Source organism: Magnolia sinica, chromosome 19, assembly GCF_029962835.1.
Source record: "Magnolia sinica isolate HGM2019 chromosome 19, MsV1, whole genome shotgun sequence".
Lineage (NCBI taxonomy): Eukaryota > Viridiplantae > Streptophyta > Magnoliopsida > Magnoliales > Magnoliaceae > Magnolia > Magnolia sinica.
In genome coordinates, this window is record NC_080591.1 from 49,007,901 (window position 1) to 49,029,393 (window position 21,493).

At 39.6% G+C, this 21,493-nt stretch overlaps 1 protein-coding gene across 2 annotated transcripts in view; it reads right to left on the bottom strand.

Annotated features, from left to right (window-relative positions):
* The window catches only part of LOC131235580 (N-carbamoylputrescine amidase), a 49,490-nt gene extending 37,252 nt beyond the window's left edge, over positions 1-12,238 (bottom strand). Inside the window, exon 1 of one of the 2 annotated variants that reach the window (XM_058232792.1) lies at positions 12,118-12,238. In XM_058232792.1, the coding sequence (XP_058088775.1) occupies positions 12,118-12,200 (83 nt within the window). In that variant the 5' untranslated portion in view covers positions 12,201-12,238. Of the gene's footprint in view, positions 1-11,007; positions 11,276-12,117 lie in introns of those variants that run through there. The other variant, XM_058232793.1, reaches the window with a different exon arrangement.
* Between the last annotated feature and the right edge of the window lie 9,255 nt (positions 12,239-21,493).

A 21,493-nucleotide genomic window follows, 5' to 3' on the forward strand; every position in this document is an offset into this window, starting at 1 on the left:
CTTAAGTGTAGAATCCTGTTGGAATGGTTTTATGATTTCTCGCCTTATCCATATTGCTGACCTGATGCTGCTTCATAGCATAGACATAGAATCGACCAAGTATCTCAAGCATGTTCTGGAGGTATTTCACATGTACTCAGGAGTCAGGCCCACGAGTGAATTACAATAAATGTTTTCTCCAATAATCAAGACATATGGCAAGCAAGAACTTGATGTGCTGGGCATGCCGGAGGGTCAGCACCCAATCAAGTATTTTGGCCTTCATCTCCTGTCTAGAAGACCAAAAATGGTAGATTGTGGCGAGCTTATCGATAAGATCCAGGAATACCTTCCGGGCAGGCAAGCCACGAGCCACACTTTTGGTGGGTGCCTACAACTTATCAACTCAGTAATCATGTCGCTCAATTCCTATTGGGCTTCAACTGTTCTTCTTCAGGGTCTTCTTCAAATAGTCGATAAGATTACCAGGAGCTTCTTGTCGGCTGATTGAAATGGAAGGTCTATTCACATGGTCAACTGAGAAACCATTTGTCAGCCTTTAATGTCAGCAGGTTGGGTATCCGTAATCTGTGCACCTGGAATGAAGCATCTACGATGCATCCATCACCTTTCAAAAATCCTTGTAGGAAGTAATATCATTTAGGCTAGCTGGATGGAAGCTACATACATAAAATGGAGGTGCCTACAAACACCTCTACACCAGCTGGAAATCTATTCTAAGCATGAGAAGTGGTGTCAAGCTGATGATCTCTTATCCTATTGGAGTTGGTCAGAATACCTCATTTCATATGATCCATGGCCCCAATATGGCAGCTTGCATGACAGAAATGGCAAGAGCTATATTTATAACCTTGGTCTTGGCAAAGACCTGAAGGTTGCAGATTTCATAGAGGAAAGAAGATGGAATCTCACTGTCCGCCTCACTACTTAGCATATGATATGTACAGATATTAGAAGGGTTGAGCATCCTCCTATTCAAATAGAGGATGCTAATGCCAGGAACAGTAATTATTCAGGCAAGTTCAAGGCATACTCTGATTTGTCTTTTCAAGAAGACCCATCAAACAGTGGACATGACACGTCTGTTTCGAGCTTCGGATTCCCAAGCATTCCTTCATTCTCTGGTTTTCCATCCAGAACAAGTAGAATACCATAGAAGAACTGATTTATTTGGGCATGCAAGTCTTCCACACATGTATTCTTTGCCACCGTGAGCATGAGTCAGTCAATAATCTATTCCTCGCATGTGATTATTCTGTTTGTCTTCAGGACAATGCTCTTTGCAAACTTAGATGCTCTCTTATTTCTGCTACCAGTCTGGAGGACTATTTCCACCAGTTGATTCACAATTTTCGAGGAAATCCATTTAGTTGGACACTGCTAGACTGGTCTTTGATGCTGCCATCACAATCTGTGGACCGAAGGAACTGCCGACTCTCCAGGGGTAACTCTCGTCCTAACGATGTTTATGGCAAATGATTTCGGAAGAAGTTTGGCAAAAGCCTTTGTTCTCCTCTAACTATCATGATGCTACTGGCAGTGGTAATTTCTGTACTTCTTTGGAGTTTCTGGATTGTAGGTTGATTAGATGAGTTAGAAGAAAGGTGGATTACAATCAAAATTGGTGTATCAAACTTAAGGAATGGTGTGATGAGCACACTTCAAATTTTCAGGCTATGGTAGCCTCTATTCCACAATATTCTAGCCCCAACCTGTTCTTCATCCTTCAGAACAACGTTGGTCAGATCCTGATTGCAAAGAAACTGGGTCCAAAACACAGCTGGTAGCACTATATTTCACTCATTCCTCAAGGTCCTTCACGAAAACTATAGCATAGAAGGTAGCAGCTCCATTCTTATTAGAGTCATATTGAATTTAGCCAATTGATTCGTGTTATATCTAATCCCATTGCAACCCCTTGGAGATTTCGCATGCAAGTTATGCAATGTCATAGGCTGTGTGAGGACTTTGCTGCAATCAAGATTACCATGGAGGTGGAATCTATTCACTCAAAAAGGTCCATCAGATTGTATGTTGGTTGCCCAAATCAGAGGGAGCCTACTAACAGTGCATTAAAGTGTTGGATTTGATATGAGATTGGAGAGAATGGCTTAGTTGGGCCATGTCGCTTTCCCTTTGAGAGTTGTGCTCTAGATTTTTTCCTTTTCATAGCCTTGTTCAACTCCCTGTTTTTGCTCTTTCTCAGGTCTTTAGACCTTTTCGTTTGTCTTTGCTGCTTGTAATTGGACTGTGGCCTCTCTTGGTTGATAAACAAAGCTTGCTTACCTTCCAAAAAAATGATAGAAACCTATTTATTTTTAATGGAACTTGAACACGTCTATCTAACTCCCAAAAAAAAAAAAAACACGGTCTTCTTTTGTTTCTTTGACATGTTTCTATTATTTTCTTTATTTCTTTGACATGTGTTATATGGTTGACACATCTTTGTGGGGACTGATGACTCTTAATTCTTAAAGAGGATGTCAAGATAACAAGTTATGGAATGTACATGAGTAAGATATTCAAAAATGGGTACGTAATGGTAATGGCACTATCCGTTACGCGATACGGGAGTGTAATGGTCACCTCCCAAAAATACAGTCGAGTAACGGATGTTACATGCGTACCGGTCTGGTAACAGCTATTATTTTTTTCTATAAAGAGGCCCATTTGTTCTCGATTTTCTGGATTTTTTTAATTCCTAAACTCATTCTAAGATGAATTCAACTACTTTTGTGCCATATTTGAGGATTAGAACTTTAAATCGATAACGATTTGACAGATCGAAACTTGAGTGGGCCATTTTGGGGGTTTTCAAAACAGAGGTTGGTACTTTTTTTTTAATGTGATTTCTTGCTGGAAATTATGAAATCAAAGGAGGAAACACCAAACTTGCTGAAATTTCTCTCAATTTGATATTTCTTTTCTTCTTCTTTTTCATTATTTTCGAAAATGAACTGCTACAAAAGTTGTTGTTTTTTTCGATTTCGATGCTTGATGGTTGTAATGCATGTAGAATACTTGAATGTAGAATGACATGCAAAAGATCAGATTTGGTTATGCATTTTTCATTTTTATTTTTATTTTTTCTATTTTCGCACCTATTTTTCATATTTTAAAAAATGCAAAAAAAAAACAAAAAAACAAGAAGAAGAAGAAGAAGAAAAAGTTGGTTCCTTTTTTCGATTTCGATGCTTCATGGTTACAATGAATGTAGAATAACTACAATAGTTTAGATTTGGTTGTGCATTTTACAATTTTTTTTTTTATTTCTTTCTGATAGCCGTTATGCCCCCCATAATGGTTGGAATTTTTTTTGACATAAAATTTTGGAAAAATATGGAGAGAGAAAAAAAAAAATTCCCATTTAATCAGAGGATTGCAAATATGTATTCTTTCCTAGCTTTGAAAAAGCTTATGATGGCTTAACGGTCAACTCTTTGGTAAGAAGTTTTCCTCAGCCTGTCAACTGATTTTATGAACCTAACAAGCTTCAATTGGCTGCAAAACTCCTATGTTTCATTTTCTAAATATATTTTCTCAATGATTCAATATAGATACGATAATATGAACATTAATGAGACAATGATGGACGTCATATAAAGATACCATTTAAGTAACATATTAAGTTAATGGATTGGAGATTGACAATTTGTTTTTTACACTGAGAAACGCTTTTTTTATATTAAAGAAACGGCCACAACCAATATATACAATGATTACACTACATAGACAACACCCAAGATAACACTTTACAGATAACACCGAAGACCCCTTACAGCTCTGCCTAACTTTCTGGGAACCTTCCAATTAACCTTTGAAGCAAGAGCCCATTCTATTACATGCAGTTTCATCCGATGAAACACCTCCTCTACTCTACCCGATCAATTCCTAAAACTTTGGTTGTTCCTTTCCAACCATATAAACCAAATCCCCACAAGTAAAACGAATCGCCAAACTGCTAACCCCGACTTGCTTAAGAAGACTCCATGCCACATCATAAAAAATAATCTGATGGATTTTGGTGACACCCACGATACTCAAAAAAGAACGAAGAACTTTTCACACAGTTACCATTTAAAGCTGCAATGAATGAATACATGATCCACCAATTCTTCATCTTGGAAACACATGACACACACATTTGGGAGGACCAAATTTCTTTTCCGCAGGCTATTAAATGTGAGGACCTTGTTGCTCCCTACTAGCCATGCAAAGGCAGCCCACCTTTGAAGGCACGCCATATTGCCAAACAAAAGCAAATGCGCTAACCTCAGTACTTAACAAACTTCCACTTGGCATCTTAAAGAAAGATTTTACCAAAAATTTCCCTGACCTTTCTTTTTCCTAGACCAATGAGTCCAATTCTAATCATATCGGTCTCACCTTGGAGAGCAGCTGCAATAGAATGACCAATTCCTTAAACTCTTCATCATTTAAATTCCTTCTGGACGACGAGGGCCAGATGACTTCCTCTCCTTGAATAGAGAAACAACTCACCACCACTAAACTCTCCCCCAACGCCAACTGATGGGGACATCTCGCGCACATGCACGCGCCCCCCCCCCCCCACTCACGTACGCAAGGAGGAGGGCCCCACCATCGAGCTGGATCAATAACGACGTCCAGGGAGGACCTCCTAGTTAGAGGGCCGCGTTGTGGTTCGTTGGAGTTGACCCAATAGTCATGTGAATCCCACCATGGGTTCTCATGATCGTGACCCACTATTCTAATTAATCTATTACTTTACGTTTTGCTTATTATTATTATTAGGAATATCATGGACAGTTTAGATTGCTTTGATTAGTTGTTATTTTTTATTACTTCGTCACCAAGTAATAGGTTGCGCACATGGCGCGAGTTTTTGGGTATAGGGTTTTATTATAAATAGGCACCCCTTGTAGTCTTTTTTATTTAATGAAGATTAATAAATTTTCTGCGTTTTTCTGCTCCTCTAAATTCCTGAGTTGTGAATATTCAATTGGGTGCGAAACCCTCCCTTCCTCGAAGGGCTAACTACTGTGGTGCGAAGCCACACCTATCCCGATTCGCCCCCACCTTCTTCCATCCATATTTCTCTTCTCCTACAAGCATTCCATCTGCAAATCCATCAACATTTACAGGTGTTTCTCCATCTACAACAGATTTCCAAAATCTAGCCCTACAGGAGGGCTGAAACTTCGGCGGAGCACCACGCACAAACCGTGCATCGGATCGAGCTGAGATTTGGGGGTTTTGGAGTCCATCCCTGACCGATCAGGGCCAATGTAGCCTTTTTCTGAATAGTGGGCCCCATACACGTGCGGCCGGGATCACACGCACGTGCGTCTGGGCTATTGTTGTTGTCCATGCGTGCGGTACTTCTCTGATTCGTCTCTTTCCTCTCTTTCACCCAAAAACCCTAAACATAACCCTAAATTACTCAAATCTCCAATTTTATGCCCTTTCTTCAACCTTAGGGTTTCTCGAATTGAAAGTTGTGAATCCCTTAGATTGGGGGAATTATTTATGTGCATATGCGGATGAATTTACCATCCTCTGATTCTTGTTTGGTCTATAATTTTGATTGATCCAACCCTAGCATGTGTAGGCTTGAACCCGCATAAGATTTCCCTTGATTGAGTGTTTGAACTTTTGTGTGGGATGTGGAATTTTGTGTAATTGTTTCTAAACTAGTGTAATCTTAAGCCTAAAAATCTTGCATATCATACTTGAATTTCATGTCCTGCATCACCAACCCTGCTAACCTAGGGAACACCTCGCTCAATTTCTGGTCTCCCACCCAAATATCATCCCAAAACCTAATCTTAGACCCATTTCCTAGTGAGAACCTAATCCCCTCCCACGCCTTGCCTTTTATCGACGCTACCACCCTCCAAACCCAAAATGTCCTATATAGCGACAAAGATCGAGTCCACCATCCCCCCTCATCTAACCCATACTTCCTACCCACCACCTTCCTCCATGATGAACTCTCTCCCACCCCGAACCTCCATACCCGTTTTCCAAATAAGGCTACATTAACTCCCTCCAAGCTTCTTAACCCGGGACCCCCTTGCTCCCAAGGCTTGCATACGACCTCCCACTTCATAAGATAGAACTTTTGTTTATCTTCCGCACTTTTCCAAAGGAAATCCTGCCTAATTCTTTCCAATCTGACCAAGACCGATTTAGTACATTTAAATAATGACATGAAACAAATAGGAAAATTCGACATTGCTGCATTAACAAGAGTTATCATCCCCCCTAGAGATAAATACATTGTCCTCCACTAAGACAACTTCTTTTCAGATCTCTCAACCACCTTATCCCATAAGTGTTTCGGTGGCTTTCCTATACATAAAGGAAGACCAAGATATGTGGTCGGGAAAGAACCCATTCTACACTCAAATAGGCTTGCATAATAATCCGCCTCTTCCTTTGTTAGACCAACTCCCAATAGCTTGCTTTTGAATAAATTAAACTTTATACCAGAGACTACTTCGAAACAAACAATGATCATATGAAGATTCTCTACCATTTCTTCCTTAGCCTCACATAGCAAAAGCGTGTCATCACTCATCCGCATTTTGTAGATGTGTCACCTGAAAATCCAAGTTGTTTATAGTAAAGCCTCTCACTAGCTCCTCCGCACCTTTGTCAATCATTCTGCGAAAAGCTTTCATAACTACCACGAATAAATAATGAGATAAAGGATCACCTCGCAAAGCCCTTTAGAGGGTGAGAAGAATCCATTTGACAACTAGTCAACCAAAACCGAAAATTTTGCTGATGACACACAAGAGCGAATCGAGGCATGCCATTTATCGCCACAACCTAGCTAACCTAACAAATCCGTTGACTCCCCTGAAATTCTACAGATTATCTACCTTCAACCAATCCCAATCTTCCCTCGTTAGGAGTTTCTTATAGAACTTCACTATTGCCACGCACACATTTGCCTTCCCTTCCAACCTTTCTCCCTCAACTTCCACTAATTTGATTTTATTTACTCTCGCCCTTGCACTTGCCATAGCATGGAAAAACTTAGTATTTTTTTTTCACCCTCTTTTAACCATAATGTCCTTTACTGATGTCTCCATTTTATCTCTTTCTCTCTCAGTCTAGCGTTGTACTTCACCAAACGTATTTCTCTACAGGCACTATCTTCCTTTGTCAACTCTCCCCTCTTCTTTTAGGACTAAATTCTAAATATCCTTCAATATGGACATTGATTCCTCTTCTCGCCTATTGAGAACTTCCTTTTCACAAGCCTTCGATTGACCTAACCACAATAAGTATATTGATTCCCTCAACTTCCACTAATCTGATTTTATTTACTCTTGCCCTTGCACTTGCCATACCATGGAAAAACTTAGTATTTTTTTGTCACCCTCTTTTAACCATAATGTCCTTTACTAATGTCTCCATTTTATCTCTCTCTCTCAGTCTAGCATTGTGCTTCGCCAAATGTATTTCTCTCCGGGCAATATCTTCCTTTGTCAACTCTCCCCTCTTCTTTTAGGACTAAATTCTGAATATCCTTCAATACGGACATTGATTCCTCTTCTCACCTACTGAGAACTTCCATTTCACAAGCCTTTGACTGACCTAACCCCCCTTTGACGTTAAAATTGGTTACCTCATCCTTTATAGGTCTTTCTGACTCCAATCCCCTACTTGTTCTTTTTTTTCTTTTCTTTTTTTTTTTCCGAACCATGCCTAGCCTTTTGGGAGCCCCAGCTGCTTCCCACCAAACTTCTCACCATGGAACAGTTTCTCCGCCTTCTCCACCTCTTCGATCGAGATAATCTGAATGAACGCAAAGCTACATGGATCTGCAAAACCCATCTCTTGGGATTACTACTTCCAACACCCTTCCTGCCTTGCTAAAAACTCTCTCATAGTTAATTGGAAGCTAGGCGTCCAAAAAACCTATCACAAACAGAGTCGAACACTTGGTAACTGCTACTTCCAGACACCCTTATTTGCCTCCGGTTTCCAACGATGCACCTCCATCCATGGCCCGTCATCATCATTTACACCAGAACCGAAAGCTTGATCTACCACATTTCTCTTTTTGTCGCCACATTTTTCACCTCACCTTGGATTGCTTTACATGGGGGGCGAGAATGCACAATATAAATAAATAAAAATTAAAAATTAATATTATTACACATTTATAGTTTACACAGTACACCCTTTGTGTCACTCACACACACCACCAACACTAGTCAAGTACTCTAATCACCACCGGAAAGAAAATCTTGCTCCCTATGGTTGATCGACCTCCATGTCGGCTATAGGTGCGTAAATAGAAAAAATTAAAATTTTTGAAAAATGCATAACCAAACTTGAACTCAAGCATTCTATATGCATTGCAACCATCAAGCATTAAAAAAAAAAAAATTTAATTAAAAATTTTTTTAAAAAATTAAAAATTAAAAAAAAAACAACTTTTTCTATTTTTTGCATCTTTCAAAAATCTTGGAAAATGAGTGTGAAAATAGAAAAAAAAAAAATGAAAAATGTATAACCAAATCTGATCTATTGCATGTTATTCAACTTTTTAAGTATTCTACATGCATTACAACCATCAAGCATCGAAAAAAAAAAACTTCCATTTTCTTTCATAAAACAATCCATTTTCGAAAATAATGAAAGATAAAAAAAGGAACACGAGAAATTTTAGCAAGATTATATCGATTTGGGGGGGCATTTGGCGCATGGTATTAGATGGGATTAGGTGGGATGGAATTGCATTTGGTCCCGTGCCAATTCCACTCCATGTTTGGGGAGAATGGAAAAGCTTGGAATTAGATTAGATGGAATTGCATTGGATCTCGTGCCAATTCCACTCAACGTTAACAAGTTGTGTAGGTCCCACCATGACGTGTGGGCTATATCCACACCGTCCACCCATTTTTCGAGATCATTTTAGAGCATGGGCCAAAAAATCAGGTAGATCTAAAGCTCAAGTGGACCCCACCATAGAAAGCAGCAGGGATTGAATACCTACCGTTGAAAACTTCTTTGGGGCCACATAAGTTTTGGATTTGCCTCATTTTTAGGCCCATGCCATAAAATGAGGTTACAAAACAGATGAACATTTTGGATACAACACATATGTGTTATTCTGAATAGTTGATGGTGAGTATATCCATTCAATGTACCACCGTAGTACAAACATAGCATGGAATTAAGCTTATCCCATGGTAACAGGGGACAATCCCTGCCACATGTAATAATTAGGTTTTTTTAATCCCATCCCACCTAATCCTTCCCAATACGATGCGCCAAACACCCCCTTGGTGTTTCCCCTTTTGATTTTAGCATTTCCAGTGGGAAATCACCAAAAAAAAAAAAATGCCATTGCATCATATGGTGTTTCCCCGAGTGTGCCCCCGCACCCCACAGGCCACCTCACTCGAGCTTGGTGTAAAAATGCCCCTGCATTAACCACCCACTTTGATACCAAAATGGTGCAATCCAGTTATCAAATCGATGAGATATTGACACCAAATCACAAAGAAGTAGACAAGAATTAGACTCACAAGAATCCTTGAGTAGAGGAGAAGTAACATTATTATATTAAACTTCTTCTTACAATGCTTAAGAAAAGAACTCATACTTACAAAATTTTTAGAAGCACTACTTCATACACCACCCTCCCTTTTTATAGACTATTAAGTGAATCTCTAATAAGAATCCCTTTGACTAAGAGATTGATTTGAATCCCTTTGACTAAGAGATTGATTTCAAATCAACCATAGTTTACTTCAAATCAATCTAATCCACCTAATATGGTAAAAGCTTAATAATAGAAAAAGGCAAACATAGAAAATAATCTAAATTACATCTTTAAATTAGTCTAATATCTTCAATCATTCCCCCCATACCTCCAATCACATTTTTAAATCAACCCCCAAATCTTCGACAAATTGTAAATTGCAATCCTTGATTTAGGCCCCAAATCTATAAATAAACAGTTCAAGAATCACCACATATTGGGCCCTATGGAGGAACGTCATGTAGCCTACATCAAGAGGCATATGGTTGATTTAGCATATCAAACCAAAGTACTTTTGGGGTTGGCCTTCACCATGGTCAAACACTCATCATCAACCAGTATAAAGGAAGATGGAGGCAGGTTTAATCCAAAGAAATTGATGATGTAATTAGCCAGGATATGAAGCATCTCAACCTCCAGATCCAAAAGAGTGATTTCTATGTAATTTGTATGTGCTTATGCAAGATGGGTTACATTGAAAAGAAAGAAAAATCAGCAAGATTGCTTTTACCGCAGTGTACTCTAAATTTCTAGTTCTTCATTCACATCCATCAAACGAATTACTATTGCATTTTGGAGATAGGTTGGAGCTAGAATCTGGTAATCTATCCTTATTCCATTTCAATTCCAGGTTGAAACTCTACTTTTAGGAGAAGATTGGCCTCCAACATCAAGTACATGGAATGTTAGCACCTCGTCAACAAGGACATCCATCTAATAAGGTGTCAATGGCATCTTAGATGCTGGAAAGAGCTATGGCTTGGATAGAAATGCCAAACAATACATTGAAGGCTGCTGTTAATGATGCTATGGTAACTGAGAGGAGAGAATTTCTAAGGAAGCTTGGTAGGAAAAGTTGATATATGCGAGATTTCAGCCAATGATACTTCATAGTGGGTCGATTCACACCAGAATACACAATACAAGGGATTGCTTAAGTACGAATATTAGAGAGATCTCATAACTTTCCAAATCTCCCAAAAAAAAAAAAAAAAAAAAAGTGCAACTCCCAGCAAGACGTGAAGCTGGTTCTTAAAATTGGCTTCTGACATGCCATGAGAATATCTTTCATGAACAAAATGCATCTGAGATACATGAACATTAAATAACTGCCCAAAGAAGTTCCAAATGTGATGAGTCAAGTCACTTTCCCAGAAACAAATGGTCGGAAATCCCACAGGAAGGTGCAGAAATACAAGATAGAATCAAGTGACCAAAGAAATGCAAAATTTTCAAACCACATCATCCACAGAAATCTTGCATGGAGTAAACGACACATGAAACACAACTTTAGTGGGAATAAAATTATTCCAAGCCCATTAACTCCATACAGGATTTATGCATCTAACTTGAACAAAATTCTAAGCCAATTTAACTGAGAAGACGCCATCTGCTGTTGGCTTCCACAATAGGTCCTCGACAAACAAATACAACTATTGAAAAGCATTTCCTTTTTAGGAGATAAGAGTCTGGGGAAGATCTTTGGATTGGACAGGAACCCCTTGCCTCTTCTCTTCCTTACCCTCTCTCTTTAAACAATTGCAGATACAAGAGTGTGAAAGATGCTATGAATTTCTATGGGCCTATTTGGTTACCCAAAATGTTCCATTCAGACAGCCTTATTCAACTTGTGGCACATGTCCATAGTTTGGCAAACACCATTGTCACAACTCCAATAAAAAGGAATATGAGGTTGTCCAAAAAAGGTAGTTGTGTTCTTCTTCTTTTTTCTCTTCTTTTCTCATTTTGAAGTGTATTGGGATTTATGATCACTAACAAACAAACAAACAAACAAAAAAATGGTGGATTATCCTACCCCATTATATGATGGATTTCCTAGCAAAATATGGGATGCAATGAACAGATGAGTTCATACAGTGGGGCTGCCACAGATTGGGAACAGCCCAAAAAAACCACACTAATCAGATTTTATCCTAACATGGCATATTTCCTAGGAAAATATAGAGAGAAAATATAACTTCGGTGGATTAGTTTCTTAAATGTCCATTTTCTTTATCGCAAAAGTCCTCCAATTCAAAATGGTTAGGATTATGGATCAGTATAATTATTGAGCTATGGCTTAAACATGGTAGTGCCTGCTGCAGCAAACAATGCAATCTAGCCCAGTAAACATTAGTCAATGGAAGAAATAAGAAAAAGACTGTCTTTTACCCATACTGTATTATAAACTCTAATCCCATCGTGTATGGGATTCTTCTTCTTCTTCTTTTGACAGAAAACCATTTAAGAGGATAAAATTGAATTATGAAAAGAGATGGTGTATACATTAAATTAGATGGAAAAATTAAGGAGTAGAAGAAAAAGAAAGAGTAAAAGAGAAAGAATACCTTTCAGCTTTATCCACATTAATAGAGACATCATCCGTGCAAGCAAACTGAAGAGCTGATACCACCACTCTCCTCCCCTCCATTCCTCTCTCTACCTCCTCCCCGTTCTTGGGGCTGCTTGGTTGGGATGTATTTTACGGGAATTGCAATCTATTTTACCCCCCTTTTAAACATTAAGTATATACTACATTACGGAAGTACGCGGATTGCGTCTTACCCCCGCCGTCTCCAGCTGGGAACGGACAGGAGATTTGAGTGGTCATCGTGATGTATGGGTCTCATCGACACCCTCCATCCATTTTTTCGTATCATTTTACGTATAATCCCAAAAATTAGGCATGTAAAAAGCTAACGTCGACCACACCACTGGAAGAAGTGATGATAGTGATTATCACTGTTGAAACTTTTCTAGGGTCAACCGTCACCATTGTTTAGTACACTCGAGCCTTGGTTCTACTTCATTTTCCGGGTCAAACCCTAAAATGATATGAAAAAACAATAGATGAACGGTGTGAATAAGACCCATACGTCACGGTGGCCACTCAAATCTCCTGCCCGTTCCCAGATGGGCTGGAATAGGACGCAATCCGCGTCTATGACGGAAGAGATGTTGCATGACAATGACAGCATTAACTTTTAGGTATGTAAAACGAGATGACCTATGTGGGTCCCATCATAATTTATATGTTTTATCCACACCGTCCAATCATTTTTCCAGCTCATTCTAGGATATTTTGATAAAATTGAGATAGATCTGAAGTTCAAGTAGCCCACACCATGGGAAGAATATTTAAATAGTTAACATTCAATCTCTAATATTTTATGTAGTGTGGTCCAATTGATCTTTGAATCTTTCTCATTTTTGAGCCCATGTATTAAAATGATCTATACTAATAAATGAATGGGTGGATATATATATATATATATATATATATATATATATATGGATGGAAAAGGTACTATGCAGTCGAGCTCATGGGAACTTCCCATGAGGTCAAGCTGCGTGGGCCCCACTGTGATGCTTTTTGAACATCAACACCGTGCATTTGATGGGTCCCCTTTAAATTATGGGATATCCCAAAAATCAGCCGTATTCGGAACTCAGGTGGGCCATACCATCTAAAAGCATGTGAAGACATGCCTAAAATATATAAAAGCACTTGGTGGGACCTACTAAAATTTGGATGCATCTGAAACTTGGTCTTAACCCTCGTACAAGTGGGACATACATAATGGATGGGCTGGATTTGCAAACCACATCTCGGTGGGCCCAACAAATGATTATGAATTTTTTAATGGAGAGTAGCCCCTCTCAACTTCTGTATGCGGTGTGGCCCACAAAAGTCACAGATTGACTTGATTTTTCAAACCTAGGTCCACCATGGAATGTTGCATCTAACTGATGGGGTAGATGTTCAACAAGCATCACGGTGGGGTCCACACAACTTGACCTCATGGGAAGTTCCCATGAGCTCGACCGCATAGTACCTTTTCCATATATATATATATATATATATATATATATATATATATATATATATAGAGAGAGAGAGAGAGAGAATAGGTTTCGAATTGTGGTGAGATGTGATCCGCCGGCTCCTCTTCACTTACAAATGCACGTGGTGTCGTTGAAGGTATGCATTTAATGATACTTTGAGAGAAATTAGTGTTGTTGGATGTATGCATTTAACAGTGATCCGAGAGAAATTACATAAAATGAAAATACATGCAACTAGGTCAAACCAAACTATCCGTCTTCAGCGGGGAACGAGCAGGAGCTTTAAGTGGTCACCGTGATGTGTGGGTTTTATCTACACCATCCATCCATCGATCCGTATCATTTCAAGATATAGGTCCAAAACCGAGGCAGATCCAAGTCACAAGTAGACCACACAATTGGGATTAAACTCTTACCCTTGAAAACTTCTCAAGGGCCACGCAAGTTTTGGATCAAGCTGATATTTGTGTTTTCTCTTCATTCAAGTCTATGTAACTTTATGAATAGATTGGTTGAATGGTAAATAAACATCACGGTGGCCCTCCGAAAGTTTCAATGGTGACCATCATCACCACCACTACTTCCTGTGGTGGGGTCCACTCGAGCCGTGGATTTTTCTTAATTTTTGGCTATGTTTCATGAAATCTCATAGACAATTAGATGGATGGCGTGGATAAAAATCATACATCAGGGTGGCCATTTAAAGCTCCTGCCCATTCCTAGCTGGAGACATGGGTGGAGATTGTATGCAATCCTTGTTCGCTCGCATGTGGCCCTAGGTCCATTGCTCAAGAGGATCAGTGCTGGGAAGCACACACTTAGCGCATTGAGTAAACTCTGTGAGGTTCACCATGATTTATGTATTTTTAATCCATTTTAACATATAATTTTAGGGCTTTAAGACCAAACATGAAGCATTTTCAAAGTTCAAATGGACCACACCAGATGAAACACTGTGAATTAAACGTCTACTGTTGAAATTTTCTTGGGAGCCATAGAAGTTTTGGATCAAGCTTGTATTTGTGTTTTCCCTTCAACCATGTTTGTATGATCTTATGAACAAATTGGATGATGAATAAACATCAATGTGCGGTCTAGAAAGGTTTTAATGGTAGAAATCATTATTCCCACTATATCTTGTGGTATGTCCACTTGAGCTTTGGATATGCTTCAATTTTGGGCTCAACCCTTGTAAGAATTGGACGAGTAACTAAGTTTATGCAATCCGCATTCCAGTGTTGCATGCCTGAAAATATTGGACTCGGATTCATTAGTCACCCTCCACTACCAAACTTGGCCGAACTAGTCAGTCAGTACTATAAAATCTATGTGAGCCCCACAATGATTTATGTTTACCCACATAGTTAATTCATTTTACCAGCTTATTTCAGGTATGAAACTAAAAGTATAAGTACATCAGAAGTTCCTTGAAACTTTCCTAAGACCGACCATGATACGAAAAACTTTAAACTTTCTTAAGACCAATCATGATATTTATTTGTCATCCAATGCGTAGTTCATAAAATCACATAAACTTGAATAAAGGAATGTGTGTGTGTGTGTATATGTATATACATACATACATACATATATATGTATGTATGTGTGTATATATACACACACACACACATACATACATACATATATATATATATATATGCTTGATCCAAAACTTACGTGGCCCACAAAAAGTTTACAATGGCAACCATTCAATCTTCAGTTTTCCTGTAGTGTGGTCCATTTGAGATTTGCGTTTATGTTATTTTTTTAGATGATATCCTAAGATGAGTTGGAAAAATAGATGAACTATATGGATAAAACACATTCATCATAGTGGGGCCATGTAATTTCAACTAGTACTGAGCTCAGTATTGGAGGTACTAAAGGAGTCACTCTCGAATCCAAATCTAGTAATCTTCCAACGTGAATTGGGTACTACCCAAGCTTGCCCCTATTGGGGGACTGCAGAAGCACACAGAGATGAATCAAGGATAGTTATCAAATAGCACCAAGCAAAAGGAAGAAGAACATAAAGATTTTAATGTGGAAAAGCTCTTTCGGGAAAAAACCACGACACAAAGCGACAGATGATCACTATGAAAACATAAATTACATAGAGAAAGAGCTTACCTAATTCAAACAACCTCGAATCTCACCCTTATTACACCGTTTGAAACCCTAAGACAATTTAGAAACCCTTAGAATATCTTTCAATCACGTTTACACCTATATATATAGCCTTAGAAAGAATCTCAAACGAAATCGGAAACAAACCTCGCAAATTCACAGCTTTGCGAAAAATCTACATAGAATCTGTCGATGCCATCGAACACTCATAGATGGCATTGAAACTAATCCTTCGATGGCATTAAACACTCATCGATGGCATCGAACTAACACCTCAACTGTCCAGAGACAAAACATGATTTTTTGAAAATTCTCGATGCATTGAAAAGGTACCCAATTAGTCCAGAGACCAACTAAAGAAATTCAAAAAATATCGATGGGATCGAAAATTGTTCGATGCCATCGAAAGTGACATCGACAGACCTTATATCTTACTCGATTTAAGACATCAAATACAAAAATCTCCACCATATCTTCAGTCATCAAACATGTAGCTTTTTGTCCTCTTTTCTTATCTCTGCCTTGCATCATAGCTCTATCAACACTTCTTGTGCACACTCTATCTTCCTTTTATGTCATTTCCATGCCTAGAGAAGTTGTATAAAACTTGAACTTCTTTGTAGGAACCATCTTTGGTGAGCATGTCCGCCAGATTCATGCTCGTGTGAATCTTCTCTAGAGTCACACCTCCTTGTTCAAGCACCTGTTCGATAAAGTGGTGACAAACATCAATGTGTTTAGTGCGTAAGAGATAAACATAATTTTTAGTCAAACTGATAATGTTATCACTATCACAATTAACCGACACGGCCTCCTGCTAAAGCCTTAACTGATTTATCATGCCTCTCAACTAAACACCTTCCTTAAACGCTTCCGTCACTGTCATATACTCTACTTCGACATCCAACTAATTGCTCCACCTACTAGTACAAACGAGTAACCTGAAATCTATTTTTTGGAATGCACACTGCTTACATAGTCTGAATCCACATACCCAGCTAACTTTACTCTTGTCTTCCCAAAAGTTAAGATGTAGTCTTTTATACCTCGAAAGTATCGAAGTAGTCATTTCACCGCTTTCTAATATTGTTTGCCAGGGTTTGACATGTATCTGCTCACAACACCTACTGCCTGTGAAATATCCAGTCGTGTACAGACCATGACATACATTAAGCTGCCAACTGCATCAAATAAGGCACACGAGACATATCTTGCTTTTTCTCATCTATTTTAGGACATTGTTATAAGGAAAAGTTTGAAGTGAGCCACGTGGAGAACGTTCACCGGCTTTACTTGGTTCATCCCATACTTAATCAACACATTTTCAAGGTATTCTGCCTGTGATAACCAAAGTCTGCTTCTCTTCTTATCTCTATGAATATCTATGCCAAGAACCCTCTTTGCAGCCCCCAGATCTTTCATCTCGAATGTCCCTGATAACTGAATCTTCAGTACATCGATTTCAAACGAGGATAATGAACTTGCCATCACTCAGTGTCTTATAATAGACACAGTGATCATATTTATTCTTAGTAAATTTCTTACTTAACATGAAAGAATCAAATTTTTTATTCTATTGCATAGGCGACTATTTTAAGTAGTACAATGACCTCATTAACCTACAAAATTTGTTCTCTGCCCCTTTAACTTCGTAGCCCTCTGGTTGCTTCATGTATATCTGCTCTTCCAATTCCCCGTGTAGGAATGCAGTATTCACGTCCATCTGTTCCAGCTCAAGATCGCATTGGGCAACCAATGCCAACACGAATCTAATAGACACCAGCTTAACCACCGGCGTGAATATCTCTATGAAGTTGATTCATTCTCTTTGAGCATAATCATTGCCAATGTGATAATCAAGAAGCATTCAGATATCTCGATCAAGATCAATCTCCTTAATGTAATCGAGGTTACATCAGACAATTCTACAAAGATGTAACCATTTTTAAGGGCTTCCTTAACTACTGGTGCCCAACAACCAATTCCTTACACCTGTCCTTGGGTGAAGTTAACATCACTCTGTTGGACCTTCATAGGATGGTAGGCCTTCCTATCACAGGCCACATCTTTGGTGAGTATGTGCCCACAAACGAGTAGTTTGCGCACTTCTCGCCCACCAACCGCTAGCCAAAAGTCTCGGAGACCACCATCGAGCTCTTCAGGGAAATGGCGAAGTTTCCCGACTTTTACATAGTCTCGCACCTTACCTGGCATGCCCATTTTATAAGAGACCTATGGTGAGTCTTCTACCTCTCTTTGCTTTAATTAAATCTTTTATGTATCACCTTCTTAATAACTATATTATTCCTTTTGGTTTTACAGTTTTATGGGAAATTGTTCGTCCATTCTTTTCTCACACAGTGGGGTGTGGGTGTGCCAGAATTGGGATTGTAGCTCCAATTCAAGTCGAACAACAATGACCCCGAGCACCAGAGTAGGCAGACATGGAATATGACCGAGTTCTGAGAAGATTGGTCGCCTATTCAGCACTCACTCAATATGTAAATGGATCATGCGATAGCCAGAGGGTGGGGTTCGTCCTCTGATGCTAGGTTTCTCATTTTCCTTCTGTATGAAAGGACTTTTCAGTACAAATTAAACGAAATGATAAATAAATCCTTATAGTCGGCTGCTGTTAGCTGTCGAAGGATACTCCTTTGATGATCGAATGAAGTTCAGCATACGAGTATAAACTCCAATTACAGCTAAAATTATCAGCTACTGGATTAATGCTACGGATTGCACTACAAAATGTAAATGGAAAGTTCGAAAAGTAAACAATTATGCTGAGAAAAGTAATTTACTCAACAGCGAAAGTGAATGATTACACTAAGGAATGTAAATTGACAAGATAATTAAAAAGTTAATTGAAAGATAGATTTTGATTTGATTAGTTTGTTATAAATGACGGTTATTGTAACCATTTCTCGATTACCTAGTTTTGAATGCTTCTCACGTTTTTGCTCCTTTGGTCTCTCTTTCAGCCACCTGTCCAGCAGTCGTGCAAATTCGGTCGTTAGCGACCTGTCACTTGCCCATCCGAATTTGGTCGCACCTTCACTGATTGCTTTTATACAATTGATATGTTATGGCTTCGCTTACCGAAATGCGACCGTACATATCTGCAGAAAATCATACAGCCGTAACATACATATCTATATGGATTACACGTATTTTAGCCCCAATTAGCTGAAAATAGGACTCAACCGGATAGGGTACAAACAGAAACTACTCTCAGGAACTTGACAACCTCAGGCAGAAGATCAAGGGTCCTGCTAAATATGATGCATCTAGCAAGCTGGCTACCTTTTTAGCCTACTGGCTCAGCCTTATAGTGCTTCCCAGCTCGTAATGGTCTAACGACATCGGACCAACTTTATTCATGGTCAAAGGAGCAATGGCGGAAGGCAGAAAGTACTCTTTGGCTCCTCCTGTCCTCTGCTTGTTGTACCACACTTTTGACGATATAGTCAAGCACTGTAAGAGCCCGACAGTTGGAGAATCTTATACCTATGCACCCTGGCATTACTTCGCAGGGTGGCTAGGCGTATACTTCCCATTGGCTTATGACAAACCTAAGAAGCCATACATGAACCCAGACTGCATGCCCCTCTGGCATTATCAGTGGCAAAAATTGATTAAGAATACATATGATTAGATAGTGGACATGATTGGATAGTGGACAAAATCGAGAAGATAAACTCCATCACTTTCTTCCATCTCCTGCTTTTTTACATTTTCGAGGACAAAGATGTTGTGGACAAAAACTTGCTGTCTCTAAGCGAGTGTATTTTCCTCATTTTCATCAGGTCTAGCAGCCTTCGACTGATGGAGGGTAATGAATTTTGGTGTGAACCCTACTACCCTAGTAGATTCGCATGTCAGTTCGGCTACCACCAAATAGTCCCAGAGGATTGCAGAGTCGTGACCCACGTGATGAGGTGCTACATTGTCAGCCCTTATAAATGGGCATTTATCTAGAAACAAGTTCTGATTGTGCGCATGTGTTCTCAGTAAATTATCTAGTTTGGATGCCCCCTTCGAGATTGAAGAATTATAAGCCTGAGTAGGGGATTGGTTACATAGTGGAGAGAGACTACGCTCCTACCCCTGGCCAAGTTTGCTTGAAAATCTCTTCAAAAGAACCCATTCGACAAGTAAAGCTTGCCAATACTCTGGAAGGCTGGATTGCTCATGGGACTCCTTTGGATGAATTGAGTAGGTCAAGGGAACAATCCGTTGCAGCTACAACCCTGAGCCCACTAGAAAAGGGTAATGAGCCAACCCCACTAGTGTTGTAACCGCCCTTTACACTCCCACTAGGGAGACTGCGGTGGACACTAAGAACAAGCCTGACTCTTCAGCCGTATCGCATTTTTTTAGGTCAACACGACAAATCTTATCATCTTTGGTGACTTGCTCTCAAACACAATCCCATTCCCCTCGAGTGCGACAGAGCCAACATGGTATTTCTCCTACCCCAGCGAAAGTAAGGGCGCAGACAAGCAAGGCTGGTTCTGCCACAAGGGCAAACAAATAATTATTGAAGAACCTGCTGAGGAGGATTCATCCAAGGGGAGCGAGGATGAAGAGTCATCTTCCAACAATAGTTCTACTGAAGAGAGAAGCTCTTCTAAGAGTGACAACTTGGGAGAGGGATGGATATCAGTGAGGAGGACAATGCAGCAGGTAAAGCCACTACAACCAATTAGGAAATGTCGCAAAATGTATCCATCCCAAGTGAACAAGCTATTGCTCCTATGGATAAAGAACCTCTCGATTATGGGGAATTCAACTACTCACCCATAGCTAATATTTTCATGTCCTTCAGTGCCAACTACTCGCCTCTCCCCCTCAAATCCTCTCTCAGATAGATTGTCGAGAGAAGTAGAACTTTTTGTGTTGGTGGCACGAGCAATAGCAGAGACGTTGATTTCCTCGCATAGTGTGGAGGTGGATTAGGACATGACAGTCATTTCGACAACCACTGGGGTGATGATCATTAATGCAAAGCATGCTTAGACGGATGAGGCCACGATCACGTCCTCCAATGCCCCGACCGCATCTGCTCGTGCAATTTATTTCTCGTCAAAGCCCACCACCATGTGACTCCCATGACACCCTATTTGAGCACCACAGTTAGGAAGCCGTCTTTTAACATTGCACCCATCGTGGTGGCGCTCGAACCACCGACTATCCCTGCCACTATAAGGGCCTCGACTTCATTGACTACTTCATTCCTGGCTCCAACAGTAGGTATAACTTCAAATTTTCACAATTTGCGTCTTTCCTTTCCAGATAGAACTTCCTTAGTTCATCCTTCTCATGTTGTTATTTCCTTTATTTCTCTTGTAGCCGCTACATCTTCAAGTTGTTCAGTGGGCTCCAATTCAACAGCAACGATGTTGGACCTTGCCTCTCTAGAAAAGATTCCTCCGTACAAGCTTATCTTGGTCAATAATTAACACCCTCTTCACCGTAGCTTCCATGTTCCAAGACCCCTAAGCAATGGCCTTTCCTTTGTGATGCTCTAGCGATTCTGGATAATTCTACAAAGTTAGCCAAGATTAAAGTCTCAACACTTCACAACTCTTTGATTAAGTTCCGCAATTCCATACAATAGCTGGAGTCGACTTGCAATATATATAGTTATTGCCCCAGAGATACTTCACTACAAAAAAGAACTACTGCTCCTTAAAGACAAAATATCCAAAAACTCCACTATAATTTTTGGATACAGAAGGGAACGTG